At 34.0% G+C, this 18,287-nt stretch overlaps 1 protein-coding gene across 4 annotated transcripts in view; it reads right to left on the reverse strand.

Annotated features, from left to right (window-relative positions):
- The window catches only part of LOC149425165 (uncharacterized), a 753,180-nt gene that overhangs the window by 395,237 nt on the left and 339,656 nt on the right, over positions 1–18,287 (reverse strand). For 3 of the 4 annotated variants that reach the window (XM_089649680.1, XM_089649672.1, XM_089649663.1), the window contains exon 2: positions 8,845–9,012. In XM_089649680.1, coding sequence (XP_089505806.1) covers positions 8,845–8,928 — 84 coding nt within the window. In that variant the 5' untranslated portion in view covers positions 8,929–9,012. Of the gene's footprint in view, positions 1–8,844; positions 9,013–18,287 lie in introns of those variants that run through there. The other variant, XM_089649643.1, reaches the window with a different exon arrangement.

Consider the following 18,287-nt stretch of genomic DNA (forward strand, 5'->3'; position numbering starts at 1 on the left):
TTACGTCTTCAAACATAATCAGAATCAGTTAATATGATAGAAAAATAGACAGACAAAACACCTGCTATTTTTTTTACTCGTATCCCTGTTGCATTACTGTAAAGTGTTCTGAGAAAAATAAACATTGTTATTGTATGGAATATCTTTTGTGTACAGTTTGATAATTAAAATCGTGACCGGTTTGATTGATTAAAAACATCCTGTGACAATGAACAAAAAATTCAATATTTTCATTCGTGCTTTGGTATCGTCGTTTTTAAAAGTCAAAGTGGTTTGGCGATTTGCAAGCTGTTCTTGTCATAGTGCTGTGCTTCCAATGTTATTAAAAGCTGTTTCATAGAAGGAAAGTAATAAATTTGTAGTTCCCTTCAAAATCTTACATCAAAATTGTCAAATTTTTATAAAAGTATTAAGGGTTTCGCTGTAATCATTTGGGTTAGTATATCTTCAATAGTTTTCTCGTATCGTTGAGATACTAGATACTCCAAACTCCACACACGGGGGGTACACATTTATAATTAGGACGATTTTAGTGTTTTATTATTGACTTTTTTTCCCCGCGGAAGAAGGCACAACTTCTCTTAAAATCCATAGATTCCGATTAGGTAATATCAAAATCCATAGATTCCGATTAGATAACATCAAAATCCATAGATTCCGATTAGGTAACATCAAAAACCATAGATTCCAATTAGGTAACATCATAAATTAAAACGATTCCTTCAACCCATGACATTTACTCTTTTTAAATATTTCTCAAAGACTGGAACAAAACAATATTAGCCGAAATGTACATATTATTATATTAATCCTCCCCCCCAAAAGATTCCTGATTTTTTGTCTCTCATTCCATGACTGAACTTTGTCATTGTTGTTCCGGGGAAAGGGTGCAAAATAAACTAAAATAACCCTTTTTTCAAAATCTCAGGATTTAACGTATAATAATAATTATTATCTTAATACAGTGCATAAAGCTATTGATAGCCCATTCCTCTTGGAATGCAATAGTTTACATGTGCCTGAAAACTTTAGAAAAAACTTTTAAAAACTTTAAAAACGTTATAATGAACACCAATAATTCAAATAATGTTTCTCAGATCCGAGATTGAATGATGGATGACGTTTCTGAATGTTAAATTTAAACCTGCGAGGCTTTGCAACTTTTTGTTTGACATACGCAGACGATTTTATAGCAATTTCAGGGCCATATCTGTGAACAACTTTTCCAATCGAACATAAAACTATTTTACGATGAAACGCTCGATGTCTCACTCCGCAATTGAAAGTGATAGAAAAAAAATCGATAATCTATCTGCAGACTCATAAAATAATTCGTAAAACCTGAAACTTCGTGTGTCCTTTATAATTAGTTACAACTACTGGAATCTTGGAGGTTGAGATTAGGTAACACTTGATTTTTCGTTTCTGCATTTGCGGTTGTATTTATCAAATATTAGCTGCTGTACTTTTGATAAGGACAAACTGCAAAAATATGTATACTTACATAATCAAAAATACTGTTTTCCAATTAACTTAATATCCAGATTGAGCGTGATTATCAACCAAGTACTATCTAGACAGGGCGTTTGAACCTTAAAATTAACATAAAAAACCAAAAATATTGGTTCAAGAAAATATTTATCAAAAAGAAAGTGCACTATCTTCGGAGTCGAAAGATCGGAAGAAGCAACGCTTTTCACCTTTTGTTAGCAAATTCGTCTTACAGCAAGTTCGTCCCATGAGAGTTACGAAGATTTTGGTAGGGGCTCACGCGGACTTCAACTAACATTAACAATTTAACCAGCGGCGTATCGATTAAAAAAGTAACAATTGATAAAAATCTTAAAATTCTTTCTACCAAAACAACTATGTCACGCAACAAATTATGACAACAATTTTGCACAAAAATGAACGACCTTTGCTGGTTTCGCGTACGTTTTCAGAAGCTTAAACAACAAGTTTACATCAAGTTGGGATGTTCAGTTCATCTCTATATCTTGTGACGCGATTCCTTTCAGGCCTGCTATTGGCCGATAAAATTTACAAATTACAACGTGGGATTGAGTGATAACTTTGAGCTCTATTTTATATTGTAGGTAAATTGCATTAGCAATGGCGAGTTTGCAGTTGGTGTTATTTGTAGATTGGAATTATGTATAAGAGAGCTAATCTATTTTTATTATATATCGATGGACGTGATATATTGTACACCCTCAACTACTCGTTCGCTGGAGTGAGTCATAAAACGTAAAATTAAGATAATGAACTATGAAGATTTTCATCATAACTATGATATATCGATTGTAAATATGAATCAATATGTATTATCATTTGAAAATATAAGAAATAACGTTATCTAGAGATGTATAAGAGTGTGCGCTAGTCATTTTAGACAAATTCAAACATACAAAAGTTCACTATCATTTAACTTGCCTATTAATTTTTGATATATGTACTTTGTTTGTATTCCGATGAAGAAACTATTGGTTTGAAACATGTTAATAATTATAATTAAATAGTGGTGTAAACAAAGTGTGTTATTTGAAATAATTAAGAAGTTTGTCTAAAGCCTTAGGCTTGATTATTTCAGTAACCAAGTTAGTTTGAGATCAGGCATTTTTGCTGGTTGTTAAAAAGAATAATAAATATTTGAAATAGAAGACAAAGTAACTAAGGTACATAAAAAATCACGGAACATTATAATTGTTGGATTTGTTAAGCTGAAAATATTAATTAAAAATAATATTTGGTTAAGGATCATTGCCTTTCAAAAGACGATCATAAATTTACACCGTTACTAATCTTGAAAAATTACGACATCTTCCAAAAATTTAAACAAAATAAATACACATTTTAAATATGGAATTATTAAGATATACATTTTTTTGTACCTAATTATCACTTGTTTGAATCGTTCCGGCAATTGGTTCCAATTTTTAAAATCAAAGAAATCCCAGTTGTAGAGGTCATTGAACCGGAGTTGTGATTATTTAATAGAAAAAGATGATATTGTCAAATGTATTTCTTTTTAAGTGGCGTCTGTGATAAAACGATGAAAACTCTTATTAAGTAACAAAAGTACAATTATTATACATAATCTCGTCATTCTTTGGACGAATCTGTTATTTTTCAGAATTTATAATAGGTTCCGTCGGCTGTGCTTCTAAATCTGATGATTCAATTGTGTTGGGAACACAATGAAGAGAATTTGAATATTTCCTCCGAAGGGGTCCGCGGACCACCGAAACAATAGACTACTGTGATTTTATTACGATGTTAAGCCTGGAAACGTGACAACATCGATTCTGATTCGACACTAATATTTAAAATACAGTTTAAAATATTTTCGTTTTTGTGTTAAGTTTTATTCAACTCATAAGAATCAATAGGTATCTACTTTAAAAAATTTACAAAAAACTCGAAAATTCCCTTTGGCAAGTTTTTGCAAACAAACTTATAAAGAATATTAAAATTATTTTTTTAAAGAATATATCATCAATTAAATTCACCCCTTAGATAGCATAAGCAATTGATTCAAAACAAAGGACCTAACAGCCATCTTAATGCTAAGAACTACTACTACTTGTATTTAGCTGTGAAATGGTACAATATATTAATGTCCAAAAACAAAATAAAGGTAATCGAAACTTTAAAATATTAACAATTTAAAAAGGAAATTAACTCCCTGAAATTGGTAAATGATATATTGTACTCTTAATATACGTATACTTAATCTATACTATCTAGCATTTACAAAAAAATTGGCTATTTTTATAATACTAATCCTTTCAAATTGTGCATATTGAATTATGTTAATTTGTATGTTGAATTACGTTTGCAGTTATTTAAAAGACTTTGAATATTGTTTACACATCACCTTTTAATAATTATTTTCTTTTTTTATACACTTACTCCTCCCATAAACACGAGCTCCTGGAGATCACCTTATGGAGTAGTAGAATAATAAGGAAAAAATATATATATATATATTTATTTTGCATACTGTTATAATTTGAAATAGTTTATTAGTCTAGTGTGGTAGTCGAAAAGCATGTAAAAAATTGTATTCAAATATATTTTATGAAGAGAACAAAAAAAAAAACCATAAACTTACACTATATACTAACTGAACCAAAAAATCCACTCACGTAGCGTAGGTATACATCTTAATTCATAATTTTATATCATTAAATTGATTAGGAAGCATTACAAAACAGTTCATCTAGTTTATTAATAGTAACAGTTAGGTTAAAATGTTCAGCTGTTATTAAAACTGCTCCGTAATTACATAGCCTTAATGGATTATGTAAACAAACTTACGATTTGATAATTGAAAGATGATCAAAAGATCTTGTCTACAAAACCTGATAACTCAATGTAAGTAAAATATGACGGAGCGTGATTCAAAACGCTTGGTTCTTGCGTAAGCTCTCTATCATTATTTGACTATAAAGGTTAAACTATTGGAAAACCCACATCAAAATCGATCCTAATCTGATCATCCTATATCAATCGTGATACTGCAATCAAAATCAATTGGCTTAATATGTCGAGATAATCAGAACGCCATGAAAAACTTGTATTCGAGCTCAACTTACATTTCGTAATAATTGTAGGTAGGTATCTCACTACTCATATTTGTATAAATTATACTGTTGTGCATTTTTAGTATTTAAGTATTCTATTGGCAACCGTACCTCCTTTGCTTTCTTACTGTACCTGATTTCTTACCGACCCGTGAGGGATCGGAATAAATTGGGGTAAAAACTTTCTTGTTAGCTTACCTCAATGGGTTGATGTATTCCATTTTAAACTGTTTTAACAAAAACAAAGTACATACTAGTAGTTGTTCTGACAGATGGATAATACGAGGGAATACAGAAGTTTGAAGGCGAAAATCATTAGCGAGACATAGGGATAAGAGAATAGTTTGATTTAGAGTAGTATACATTAGTAAATGACGTAATAAGCGTAATTCCATGATAATAATTAATGTATTATAATATAGGTAGAGAAAAGACTGAGATAAGTCATTGATAAGAATCAGTTACCTGTTGGTTGGCATTGAACGCACTTAAATTTATGTAAGCAACATGTTAATTTTTTACTTTAAAAACAACCAAATTTTCACCTGAAAATAACGGAAAAGAAAATAAATTTTACCTTTGCGTTTTTGTTTTCATCTTACTCCATAATTTTACACATCAAATTTATAGACTGTTTATAAAAATTATAATGTTGAGTTTATACACATAAAAAAGCGGGGGTGAACTCGGGTGCCACGTGGGCAGAGCTTGGGGGTAATTAGGTGTGAGGGCGCATAAAAGTAGCGGATTTTACAGAAAAAATAAGGAAAACACAAAATAAAAATGCAAATATACTGATAGTAGGTGGAGGTAGCATTGTATTATTGCTTTCCTTGAAATGGGGTTGAATGCGCCACCTTTTGTACGAGCCAGGGGTGTAGCAGGCAGAAGAGGAGTTTCTAACAATAAAAGCAGTTAAGAAGCCGATGATAGTTATAGCCCCTAGCTCATAGAACGATAAGTAAAGAAGATTTTAAGAAATGTTAAAAATAAAAGCCTCAACGTTCCAACAAATAGCGTAGAACCCGGAGATAATGTAAAGGTTTTAAAACAATAAAAATATTAAGTGCAGGTAAATAAATCCCACGTTTGTAGGTTCTATTGAACACACTTACTTGCTATACATGATGTATTTAGGAACAACAACAAAATATTATGATCCACATAAATACATGTAGATAAATTATTGGAATATCGTCTCTTAATATGATAACACTCGATTGAAAGCATACAATCTGTTAGTATGCTTTCACACGTATTGGAGAATGCTGGCTGCAGTGAGAAAAGCAAAAGTAAATTAATTTCATATCCAATTATTCTACAACGACAGTACATCAACTTGTTGGCGGCCTCCGTGGTTGAGGGATAAGGCTGTCGACTAGCGGGTTCAAATCTATAAATTTTATTTGACTGATTTGTATCATTTCAAAATTTAATCATTTAAATACTATAAGGTATATTTGCGGCACGTTCCAGAGAGGAAGATACTCTCAGTTTCAGCCTGGTGTAATACCATAATTCAGAATTGAAACGTTGCTTGATATGGCTTAGTCGTGTTTGGTGTCCAGATCTGAATAGCCGAGAACTTCCCCACCATCTTCTTCCCAATATTCTTCACTCTCCCCACACCTTCACCCTAACATACTCCAATTGGGGATGCATGGTCTCACTAGCTCCAGAAGATTGGGAGCAGTTGAGACTCCTGTGCGGTATTCACAAAAAACCATTTACATTCTCGCCCAAAAGACTACACTTTCGAATTTAATAGGCTTAACCTTATTAGGTTTTCATACGACAAAGTAGTAATAAATTAAGGCGTATTGAAAAAACAGGACGGAGGTCATAATCCAATACACAGAAACAACTAGAGTGTGGCGAAGAAGAATAAACTGTGTTAAAAATATACACGCATATTAAAGTCTTTATTCTTTCATATTTAGATAAATATGAAAGAAAAAATCTGTTTCAATCCACACCAAAAATAACCAAAATCGTATTTCAAGAATTAATCCTCCACTTTCCACCACATAATCCAAGCATTTCAACATTCAAGATAATCCTGCCCAGGGTTACCCATTTTAAAACAAAAGTGATGATTTTAAAACAAATTAAGCTAACCTACACAACGATAAGTATTATTCAAACCTACCAAAATAGTACCTACATACGTTCAAGTGGGTATTTTCATCCATTAGCACAAAACCTGCCCTGTTCGCGAATATTATTGTTTGTATGTGAACAGGCATACAAACACTGAAACTTCTTGGTAATGTTTAGGGAATTAAGTGCGCAATACTTAAGCATAAGAGACAATAAGACGAAATGCTTTGAATAGGATATCATTTCATTACCCTCATCTTAGCGTCAATTTGTCCGTGGATCATGTTGTAAATTAAATGATCCTACACGACATTTACATAATATGTAGGGCGTTAGACACAATGGAATTTAATTGTAATGTGTGGCGTGGTGCGGGTTAGCTCTACGAATCTTAACATAAGTGTTAATATTATACTGATATGGTTATAGTGGGAATTTGTACAGTGTTCAGAACTTTTAGTACAAGTTCAAATGGGAAGGGTGTCGTGAGGTTATGTTTGAACGAATGTTTGAAGGTCTATGGCAAGGTTTTCACCATGCCTTGGCTTAGTTTTATTTTTAGATATTATATGTATACTAAATAGATCATGGTAGAAACTTGTAGGTACCTGCACCTGCCTGCATCATTTAAAAAAATCACCGAGTCTAATTTGTTAAAATTAGAAGAAGATAATCTACAAGGACGCAAATCCGGTCTAAAACTCAGTGGAAAGGTTACAGCTACATAAGGAGAGTGCACTCTTTCCCCGCCTTACTTTCCACTGATTAGCCAGCTTCTGTGACAGGACACAAATCAACAAACGTCATCTTCGTGAGTGGCGTATCTCTCCACTAAATAAGCGATGGATGCTAACGATGCGGCCACCTCCCTGATTGACCATTTAATTCAAATTTAATGTAACGTATTAACATATTGCTTTTTTAATGCTATCATTACATACCCCTTGCGTTTATTATTTTTTTTTTTATTTGTCACTGTTTTTATTTCTCTCTTCGATGTATATCACGTAATATACACCCTGGATTAAAACCATAAAATGAATTTAAAAATGAAAATTTAAAAAAACTAATCCCGGTAATCATAACTATAATTATAAAGTTTAATTTCACTATGTAAATTACCTATGTATGTCACTGTAAAAATAAACTATGGCGGGCTGGATTGGTGGTGCTCGGAGGTCGGTGTTGGCCCGCGGCCCGTAGTTTGGAGAATCATCGTTTAATCGAAAATGTGGTCCGTTTGAAATCCTAAGTTTATTTTCTACGTTAATTGATAATTGAAGAACATGTATGTACCTATGCTTATTAATATTTTCTAGCTCAGTAGCGCTTTTGAAGCGTTATACGATAAATGAGCTGTAAAAAATAACCGTAAGTATTGTTCTCCAGAAATTCATACTATTGATAAAGCACTGAAAACGACTTACGAAAATTTGACAGTTTTTCAGCTTTGGCTAGATCTAGACAGTGGCTTTCAATACAATTGAAATAATCCGAGACATTACAAGTATATTCGAGACGTTACAAGTCAGGTAATCATAAATCCGCCCATTAACTTTGGAAGTTGCAATACAGCTAGCATCATGGCAGAATGTTAAAGACAGAAAAAGTAATTACAATAATTTATTTTTGGAATACTGACTAGAAGCAATTATCATAAACAGAAACAAATGATTTTATTTGGGAATTCGGAAAGTTGACTAGCAAGAAGTTATACGCGAGGAAAAAGTAATGTCCTTTCCGAATTAAAAAGATCCGTAAACAAATATATTTTTTTTAATGTTTGATTGGCAAGATAAATTTATAATTATCATCATTACTGTACACAAAGCAAACGTCGTCTGTAGTTATAAACCAACCCTTCTCTAATGAGAGTTACAATGATTATACTGACAGTAGCATGCTTCGCTGACGAAAAACAATGATGAAACCAATTTTAAGTCACTGAATGGAATAATTTTTTGATAAGCTGAGTCTACAAAGAGATATATTTTTTTTAAATACCCCCATCCTTGAAAAAACAAACTTGAGTTTTGATGTTGTAGTATTATGAACCCATTTTAGAGCATATTCACACACATCAGTTGGGCACGCAAGTAATATTGAATCTAAAAATATAGGTAATATATAGGTCAGAATAATTTTATTGGTGACATACCTGAATTTCGTGCAATTGCTCCCTCTCGTCAAGCAGCACTATACGGCACGCGAGCACGCGGCCCGCCCCGCACACCCACTGCATGGCGTGCTCTATTAGCACTGGCACGCCACGGGCACGACCACAGGTCACCTACACAGACACCGCCATCGCACGAGCTTTTGTATCCTGGAACAAAATAGAACATTGAAAAATACGTTTCTAGGAGGAAAAAACACCGATTAATCCAAGGTGCTAACATGTCCCACCTGGCTGACAAGAAAGTTCAGATACATGGGGACCCTGCTATAAAACCAAGAGCATCGTCAAACACTAAATGATAAGCCAAGTGGATTTTATTAAACGATCCAGTTCCTACTGATAAAGGCATTTGGTGAAACATGGTAGATTGCTAAGCAGAATTTCCTCATATCAACAAATAAAAAATTATTGTTAAATTTGAAGGTACAAGTAGACGTGTCAATTATTGTGATAAGAAATTATTTTTATGATAAATTTATTCGAATAATTAAAGGTTTGCTTAAAAAAACAATGTTTTTAAAACTGTAATGCTCCGTAAAAGGCCTCAGAGAACTTTAAAACAAATTAATCTTTAAATAACGTCTAGAACATCGTTCAAAGGGACGATTCTTTTAATTTATTCCGATCTCACAGTCCAAACTTTAACAATTTTTTCACGCAAAAACTTTGCTCAAAAGCATTAATGAAAACTTCGCCGAGTATAAGGCAGACATCGCAGAGGTAAAGAGATTGGAACAAAGTAATATTTTCACTAAAAGCTTTATTTTTCACACCTGTACTTAAAGATAACGCATGAAGCATTAAAACAAGGATATGAATCTAAGCAAATAGGTCATAAACTGTATGTTTTAAGTGCTGTTTTTAAAGCGTTTAATTACTAAGCTTTTAACTTCCCTTGCAAGCATCTAATAATGCAAAAGCTTCGAGAAAAGTAGTATTATCTTTTACTGCCATGTCTGCTTTCCTGACTCAAAGCAACTACAGAGCATATATTATGGGGTTGTTCTAGAATCTAGAAGACTTAAGAAGAGGTAACACCTAAGGATATAAACCTTTTTACAACCCATAAAAAAGTTATTAAAACGACTTCAATAAGATTTTGAAACGCATTTAAAATTGAAAAATCCACAACAGGTGACAGTTTATTACCGTTTTTATGGAGAAATTAACGAAGATAAGTCAGCTTTTTATTTAGGGTCAACTATAAAGGTCGTCATATTTTTAAAGAATTCGTCTACGTCGAAAGTTTCCGGAGACTTTATAGAGTTTTATAAGAACTTAAAAAATACATTTTAAAGTTTGTAGCACAGTTTAATATTTATCGTGTGACTAGAAATATAATTATTATTATTTAGTGTTAAATGTTTAAGGTTTTATAAACACTACCATCACTATGAATGATGATGGGCTCTGGGGTTTATACGCTTATGTAATTATATAACACATAAAACTTGATAAGCTTTTACAAAGAAGAAATAAAACACAGGTTATACGAAAGTGACAGAATGACGCAGTGACACATGAAATGGTTGAGAAAATAAATCCATACCCAACTTATAAATATTTACATATTGTACAATAATTTATTTTATCCATTGACATTTTTCCCTTTAAAAAACTCTGTTATGAAATCTGTTACTTTTTAAGAGCGAACATGGGTTTTTGTTGTTGTTTTGTTTAGTTTAGTCTAAAAATGTGTGATAACTTTAGTTGTGCCTGATAATTCATGTTAAAATACGTTAAAGTTCACTTATGTGAACTAACAGATTTGCTAAAATTCAAAATCGTATGAAAACATTAATAGCCGTCACGAGACGCCTGTCAGAAGTGAAATGGAAGTAAACAAATATTTATATTATTAACAATATTTTTTTAAATTATTAATAAAATATACACAAAGAAAATAATTACAAACTTAAAAAATAGATACATTTATACAATTCTGTTAAGTTGTATCATCATTTGAAACTTCCGTAATTATGGTAATAGTGTTGTTGCGTCAGGCCACACAAAAATCGGTCTTCCCCGCACAGAGTTTTGGGGAGAAAAGAGCCGAATAAAACGTCTTTCCGTGCAAGAGCGTCGTCCCGTCTCGCCACGTATGCTACGCAAGAGTAAGTTTTACCCCTCTAGACACGCCAAAACACGTTTCACATCAAAATGGATAAAATAAGATTGTCCAGGTATAAAACACATTACGTATATTGGTTCCATGATAAATCAACACATCGACAATGCAACACACCTTTAAAAAGTGATATAAAGTAATTAGAAACGATGAAAAAAATTAAACCTAACCTAACCTACTTAACAAAGTTAATAAAGTTTTTGTTTCATCACTTTCCATGACTTTATATAAATTTTTAAAGATGTGATGAATTATCATTTTGATGATTTATCCGGTCACCATAATATTATGTTAAATGAAATCATTCCTCAGTCGATCTTGTCTCTTCTAAAATGAAGATCAAGTTATCAATTTGTTGAATATTTAATGACGTGTAATATAACTTGTTACTATTATATTATACGGCAAGCGTTCATTTATCTATAGGTACGAGCTTTGAGTTTTTTTAAAGTTTACATGGTAAAAAAACGATTACTTCATCACTTCTGCATCAAATCGATTGCAACCAGTATCAAAAACGATATCTAGTATTAACTTATTGACTAAAGCCAATTTGCGTCAGTTTCAAACGTGTTTCTCTGTTCCGTCTCTTTTAAATTGTATGTTGTTATCGGCATAATTAAATAATAATAATTTCGAAGGTATCATGTTCACGCAATACCTGCCAAGTAAGGAATCAAACTATTCAAAAGACGTTCCAAGATTTCATGAAAGTTGCGTAAATAATTTTCAACTATTTTTTTGGGTGACCGGATAAATCATCAAAATGATAATTCATCACATCTTTAAAAAGTTATATAAAGTCATGGAAAGTGATAAAACAAAAACTTTATTAACTGGGTTAGGTAGGTTAGGTTAGGTGAGATTTAACAAAAAAAAATTCATCGCTTCTAATGACTTTATATCACTTTTTAAAAGTGTGTTGAATTTTCATTGTGTTGATTTATCATGGAACCATATTTTGGTAGGTACAGGGTGCAGCAAAACTGATAGTGCAGTTTTGAAGGGCCGGAATCCGTGTGGTGGTGGTAGGAACCTGGAAGGGGTCTCATCGTGTCGGGAGGGTCGTGCTATTTTCAGTCGTTACCATGGTTTATACCGGGGCTTCGCCATCAGCACGTTTTTTGAAAATGGCCATCCTTTTCGTTCTCGTAATGAGGTCCATTAACTTCCATCTCTGTGAAGCGGTGAATAAAAAAAAGTTCGGTACTGGTCTGAAAATAACAAAAGGCAACTTCACGAGAGACCTCTTCACTTCCCAAAAGTGACCGTGTGGTGTGCGATTTCAATATTAGGGGTGATTGGGCCTTATTTTTTTAGGAGAATGGACGAACCGTGACTATCAACGCTCAACGTTGTTTTCAAGCTGGAAAAATTTTTTGAAACAATTTTTTTTAAACATTCTGACAATTGGAAGAACTAACGGAGGAAACAGATTTGGACAACAACAGGACGGTGCTACGGCCCATACAGCTAGAATTTCAATGACGAAACTGCGAAAGATATTTCCTGCGCGAATCGTCTCTCTGGGGGGTGACATGGGGTGGCCTGCGCGCACGCCTGATTTGAGCATTTGCGACTTCTTCCTGTGGGGCTACCTAAAAGAAAATGTTCTTAAACATCGGCCTCACACCTTGGAATAACTTGCAATTTGATGGGAGCACACTCCCCAATAAAGACTCCATTGAAATGCTTGGAGTTACTATATCAGACCAGCTCAAGTATCGGGGGTCCATAGAATCCCGAGTAAATCAGGCCTCCAAAAAGTTGGGCGTCTTGTACAGGGCTAGGAGATTCTTCAACAGTGACCAGCTGCTGACCCTGTACAAGTCTCAAGTCCGCCCAACTATTGAATTTGGGAGCCACCTTTGGGCTGGTGCCCCAAAATACTTGAATCTGTGCAAAGGAGAGCGATCCGTCTGATTGACAATCCGTTGTTAACAGACCGATTGCCTTCTCTACTGCATAGACGCAATGTAGGCATGCTGTGTCTGTTCTAAAGGTATTTCAATGGAGCGTGCTCCAAGGAGCTAGCAGCATTGATTCCTGATGCACCGGTGCACGTGCGCAAAACTCGACGGACACGAACTGAACACCCGTTCACGGTTGACGTTGGCTTCATGAGAACGGGCCGTTTTTACGACTCGTTTTTGTGTAAGTCGGCTCGTATGTGGAACGAGCTACCGGCATCTGTTTTTCCTCCCTCCTATAATCCGAGCCTCTTCAAGGCCCGCATTAACAAATCCCTTCCTACAGCCCCTACCTTATTCCGCCTCACAACGCCGCCCAACCGGGTGGTGACATAGTTCCCCTGTCTGTACACTGCACAGGCAGGGACACTCTTGTGAGGTGTCACATAAAAATAAAAAAAATTAAAAAAAAAGAACTCAAGGATCGAATTCGGGAGGAAACCGCCGCTATACCCATCGAGATGAGATCGCGCCAAAATGCGATTGAGAACTTGAGAAATCGCCTTCATCAATGGGGGTCATCATCTTTCTGATGTCATCTTCAGGACTGGATGCATAAAACGGCATGATGTAAAGAATATAATAAAATAAACCCCATTTCTGTGAGTTGCGCCATTTCATTAAAATAAAAATAGACTGTTTTGCTGTACCCTTTATTTGCCATTTGATAGTTACTCAAATTATCTCATCTTCACAGAATTTAACATTTTTACGTTGACTAAGCTAAAATTCATTCCTATGGTTTTACAAATCAATGATAAGTGATAAGTTCTGATAAACATGGGAAATATCTATACTGTGTGAGATATAGAGGTATTATTGTATTATATGCACGGCTAACTACATCCGAAATATAAATAGGGTATACATTATAATATCCAATATTCGAAAAATAGCTGTAAGATTATTTAATAAAAATTCCTAACATATTACCATAAGATGAAAAGATCCTCATAACTTATACGGAGATGTCACAAAAACTTTAATATCCAAATATGTAGGTATATTGAAACCAGAGACTTTTACCAAACCTAGCAGCTGGGCTCTGGGAGAAATGCTTTGAATCTATTAAGAAGGTAACGAACCTGAACGATATGTAAACATTACACACAACACAGCATCCGGTCCACCGCACATTTTAAATTACACCTGCTTAATATTTACAAAATAAATCATGACAGTTTGTAATCGGATATGACAACGTTTTTTTAAACTAAATTAAGCACTTTAGCCTTTTTTAAATATTAAGTTAAGGTTAGTCGTTTATGTAGGTACCTAAACTAATTTATGTTTTTGCTGGATTGTATTTAATTGAAGTGATTTAAATCTTACAAAGGTGAATTAAAGTTATTTGGACCGATTTTCAATCTACATTACAACCCTTCTATAAAATTATTTGTATATTTCTTGGCAACAAGCACAATGCAACTTTGCTTATCTTCTTCCAATATATCTATCATGCTAAGTATAAAGAATACATGTTAAAAATCAACAACTTTTCAGGAGAGCGATTTCAAATGTATAAACCCTACATTTACACTTTTCTATTGGGTTATTGAGTAACATTGCTTATTTTTAATTGAAATGTATTTTTGAGATTTTTTTCATTTTTAATCCATTTTGTTTTTGATTTGATTTTGTCACATAGATTGAAACGTTTAAATTTTCCCTTTATTCACTTATACTCTCTATACCTAGCATGATAGATATATAGGGAAGTGTGGCGAGAGACGTTGATTTGATTTGTGTGCAAATCAACAGTTTTATTCCGAGGATGATGAAATTTTGCACAGTTGACCTTCAAAATAACAGGAAGGTTACTGTTTACACGTTATTTCAAAAAAACTACCCTCATACTAGATGAAATTTTGCAAATTTAACGTTCAAAATTAGAGGAAAACTACGGTGTACATTGATCGGCGTGCCCTTTCTACTTCCCGGAGAAGATTTGATTTTTATACAAATCTACAGCTTTATTCCGAGATTGATATAATTTCAGAATTGACCATCAAAATGTCTGTTTAGATGAAAATTCGAAAAAAAAGCTATCCACTTTTCCCACCCCTTAAAGCGGAATAAAGCCCGGGCAGCGCCGGGTGCATTTTTCGCTATTTTAAAAGTGTACACGCTAATTATCACGTATCACCAGAAAATCTCTATCAGGGTTCAATCTAAATGTTGGCGGGCGCAATTATTCGTCGCTTCAAAAGACAATAATAATATTATTAGTATTCCCGTCCCGGCGCTTGCGCAGACGGTTATAATAAATCTGATTCGCCGGTCGTGGGTCGCAGGATGAGTGAGGAATTAATATCCATGGTCCTGCGCCGAGAGCTCCGTTCTAACCTCTCTTTCTCGCACATATGTTATTTATGAGAGAGGGGTAGAAATTGAACCTCAGCTGTCAAATAGCTAAACAAAAGAGAGCTCCGTTGTAACCTCTCTTTCTGATACATACGTTGGTTATTGGAAAGAAGGAGAATTTGAAACTGATATTTCTGATAGCATAATAATAGAGAGCTCCATTGTAATCTATTTTTCTCGTAGACGCGTTGTTTATGAGAAGGAAAGAGAGGTTGCAGCGTACCTGTCGGCGGTTTGTCTGGGCAATGAGCGCTATCCCCGCGAGCGACCATCCTTGTGCTCTATGGGAAATCACCGCGGAGGTCATTGACGCCCCCGGACCGATGATACATCAATCTGATCTCGCCATTCCTTATCTTTCTCCTTCCTCTTACCAAAAAATATTTTAAAATCCTCATTCCATTCCGGTAGTATTTAAAACGAGTATATATTTTTTCAAAGGTTGGTATCAGCACTTGTTTGGGAATTTTTTAATTTTGCTTTGCTGAAATATTAATTGATGGCATCCACGAAAAACACACGCCTTTCGAACCACCCTTCAAAAAATCATATTTTCATTTGGGTTAGTACCTGAATGTTTAGTGCAGGAAACAAACATGGCTAAAGCTTAAGCAATGTTTCGATTCTGAATGACGATCTTTTACCAAGGCGATATTGAGAGTATTTTCCATTCTGGAACGTGTCGCAATTACATTATATTACATAATATTATTCAAAATGATTTAGGACCTGAGTAAAAATAAATTTTGTAGATCAGTATAATATACTAATTAAATAAAGTTATTTTGTGCTCAGCAGGAAACGGAAAACGCGACCTCTTGATACAAGTGATACGAGAGGATCTTAACTACTCGACCACGTAGGCAGTCAAATAAATAGTAAAACCAACCATTTATCATCACAGATAGGCACAGAGGTCAGACCCCCAAACATCACAGATAGGCACAGAGGTCAGACCCCAAACTTCACAGAAAGGCACATGGGTCAGACCCCCAAACATTACAGATAGGAACAGAGGTCAGACCCCAAACAACTCGGTCGTTGCACAAACTCCTTACTTCATTCACATTCACACATCGTATTCTACAAATCCTTATCTTATTCAGACTATTGACATGGTCCGAGTCAATTATTTAGTTAAACCGATTGTGCCACTTCTTACTCGTAGTAAAAACAATAAAAAATAAGTTTCTACAATTAACGCAAATTGTTACGAGCAATGTAATGAAAACCAAGAATATACTATTTTACCCACCCACTGATAACATCTGGTTGAGTCAAATTAAAAAGAAGTTAAAACCCTGTAAAGTGGCAATTTTATTTCGAAACCCATGTTTAAATCGTGTAAAACGCAGTTTATGCAAATAAATCCCGACACTCCGTACGAAGAATGTTCGCTACAAATGTCATACTAAAGACACTTTATGGGATATTGAACACAAATTTAATGCAAGTCGCAATGTGAACGTTCTACCTCCGCACACAACGACAATTCCAACTGGACATGTCTTTTAACTAAAAATAAGTGAATTCACAATACTCTTGCTTACATATTATAAGTAAGTCAGTGCAGTGCTGAAATATGCCTTGCGAATGCCGCCCATATAACGCCCACCCTTCTCAATTGCTTCCTGTTATATGCATTCAAAAGAAATAAAAAACAAATTGAATTAAATGAATCAAATATTTGAGTATGTCAAAAGTCAAAAGTCAGAATATTAGAAAAGTATGTATAGACGGTAATGCTTTAAAAAAAGGAAAGTAACGTGTATCTAAACTGCCAAGACATATTTCATTTCATTTTTAATTGTCGGCAACCCGGGCGTTTATTGCAATAACATAATCATATATTTGTGTGGCGGTCTTTCCTCTATGCGTACCAATCCGAGGAAACAGCGTGATGGTTAGTTTTAGTTAGTTTTTAGACTTTAAAATAAAATTGCATATATTTATTTGTTTCCCGTGGGTACCCTAAAAGGAGCGGGCCCTTAAGCACTTGCCTACGCCGTCTTATGGTTAATCCGGCACTGCACACGGAGACATTTTGTCATGTAGTTGATGGCGCTATTTGCATATAATAAGCTCTTCGGACAATTTGGACATTGGACGCTGGACATGGCTTGTGTCTGATAGCATTATTTAGACAAGACTTACCTACTGTTAATAAATTAAGCTTCGTTGGACATTGATATATTTAAAAAAAAACTATGTACCTACTATTCAATAAACGCGATTCAGTTTCTGTGTACATTCTACTTTTTCACAGGTCTTTGTCCGCAATAACGGTTTTAATAACCAATCCACACTAGTTTTATCATGTTATAGACATTATTTATTTTATTTTAAAATTCGTCAAGTTTAAGCAGTTTGAAACTGCTTTTAAAGCTACCAAACTGTTAAGCTGAAAGAAGTGACGTGCTTGTTCTTTAAGGCGATGCCATACGTAGTAATGCAAAATGATTTGGGTTTGGTTTGAAAATTTGGTCGCCTAGAAATGTTTCAGATGCTTTAATTAAATACTGCGAGTAGAATTCATCTTAGCCTTTGAAATAATCGAGTATTTTTTAGATAAGCCTTTTTATAAGCCCAGAAAAAAATAATGTATAAGGCCTATGAAAACTGCTTTAAAGTTCAAAATCTCCTACTTACGAACCAATTTTCGGGTATGATTATACTGTAAAATGTGGTAAATTAAGTTATTTATAAAATAATAGAAAAAAAATATATTTATGCCTGAACATCCACAAAATAAAATAAAAGGCACTTTTTGGCCATGTTTTTTTCTTGCATAAATTAAAACAGGCGGATGGTGTTAAGCGGCAATTTAAATCTTATCGCCATCTACGTTAGGGTTGTTATTGATAGCGGCTGAATTCAAAATATTACACGACGTAGTGCATCGCCTTAATCAATAGTAAGCTGTTCGTTTCCAGTATCTATTTTATTTTATTTTATGTATT

This window comes from Hesperophylax consimilis, chromosome 3, assembly GCF_061612785.1.
Source record: "Hesperophylax consimilis isolate HC1 chromosome 3, BYU_Hcon_1.0, whole genome shotgun sequence".
NCBI classification, from domain to species: domain Eukaryota; kingdom Metazoa; phylum Arthropoda; class Insecta; order Trichoptera; family Limnephilidae; genus Hesperophylax; species Hesperophylax consimilis.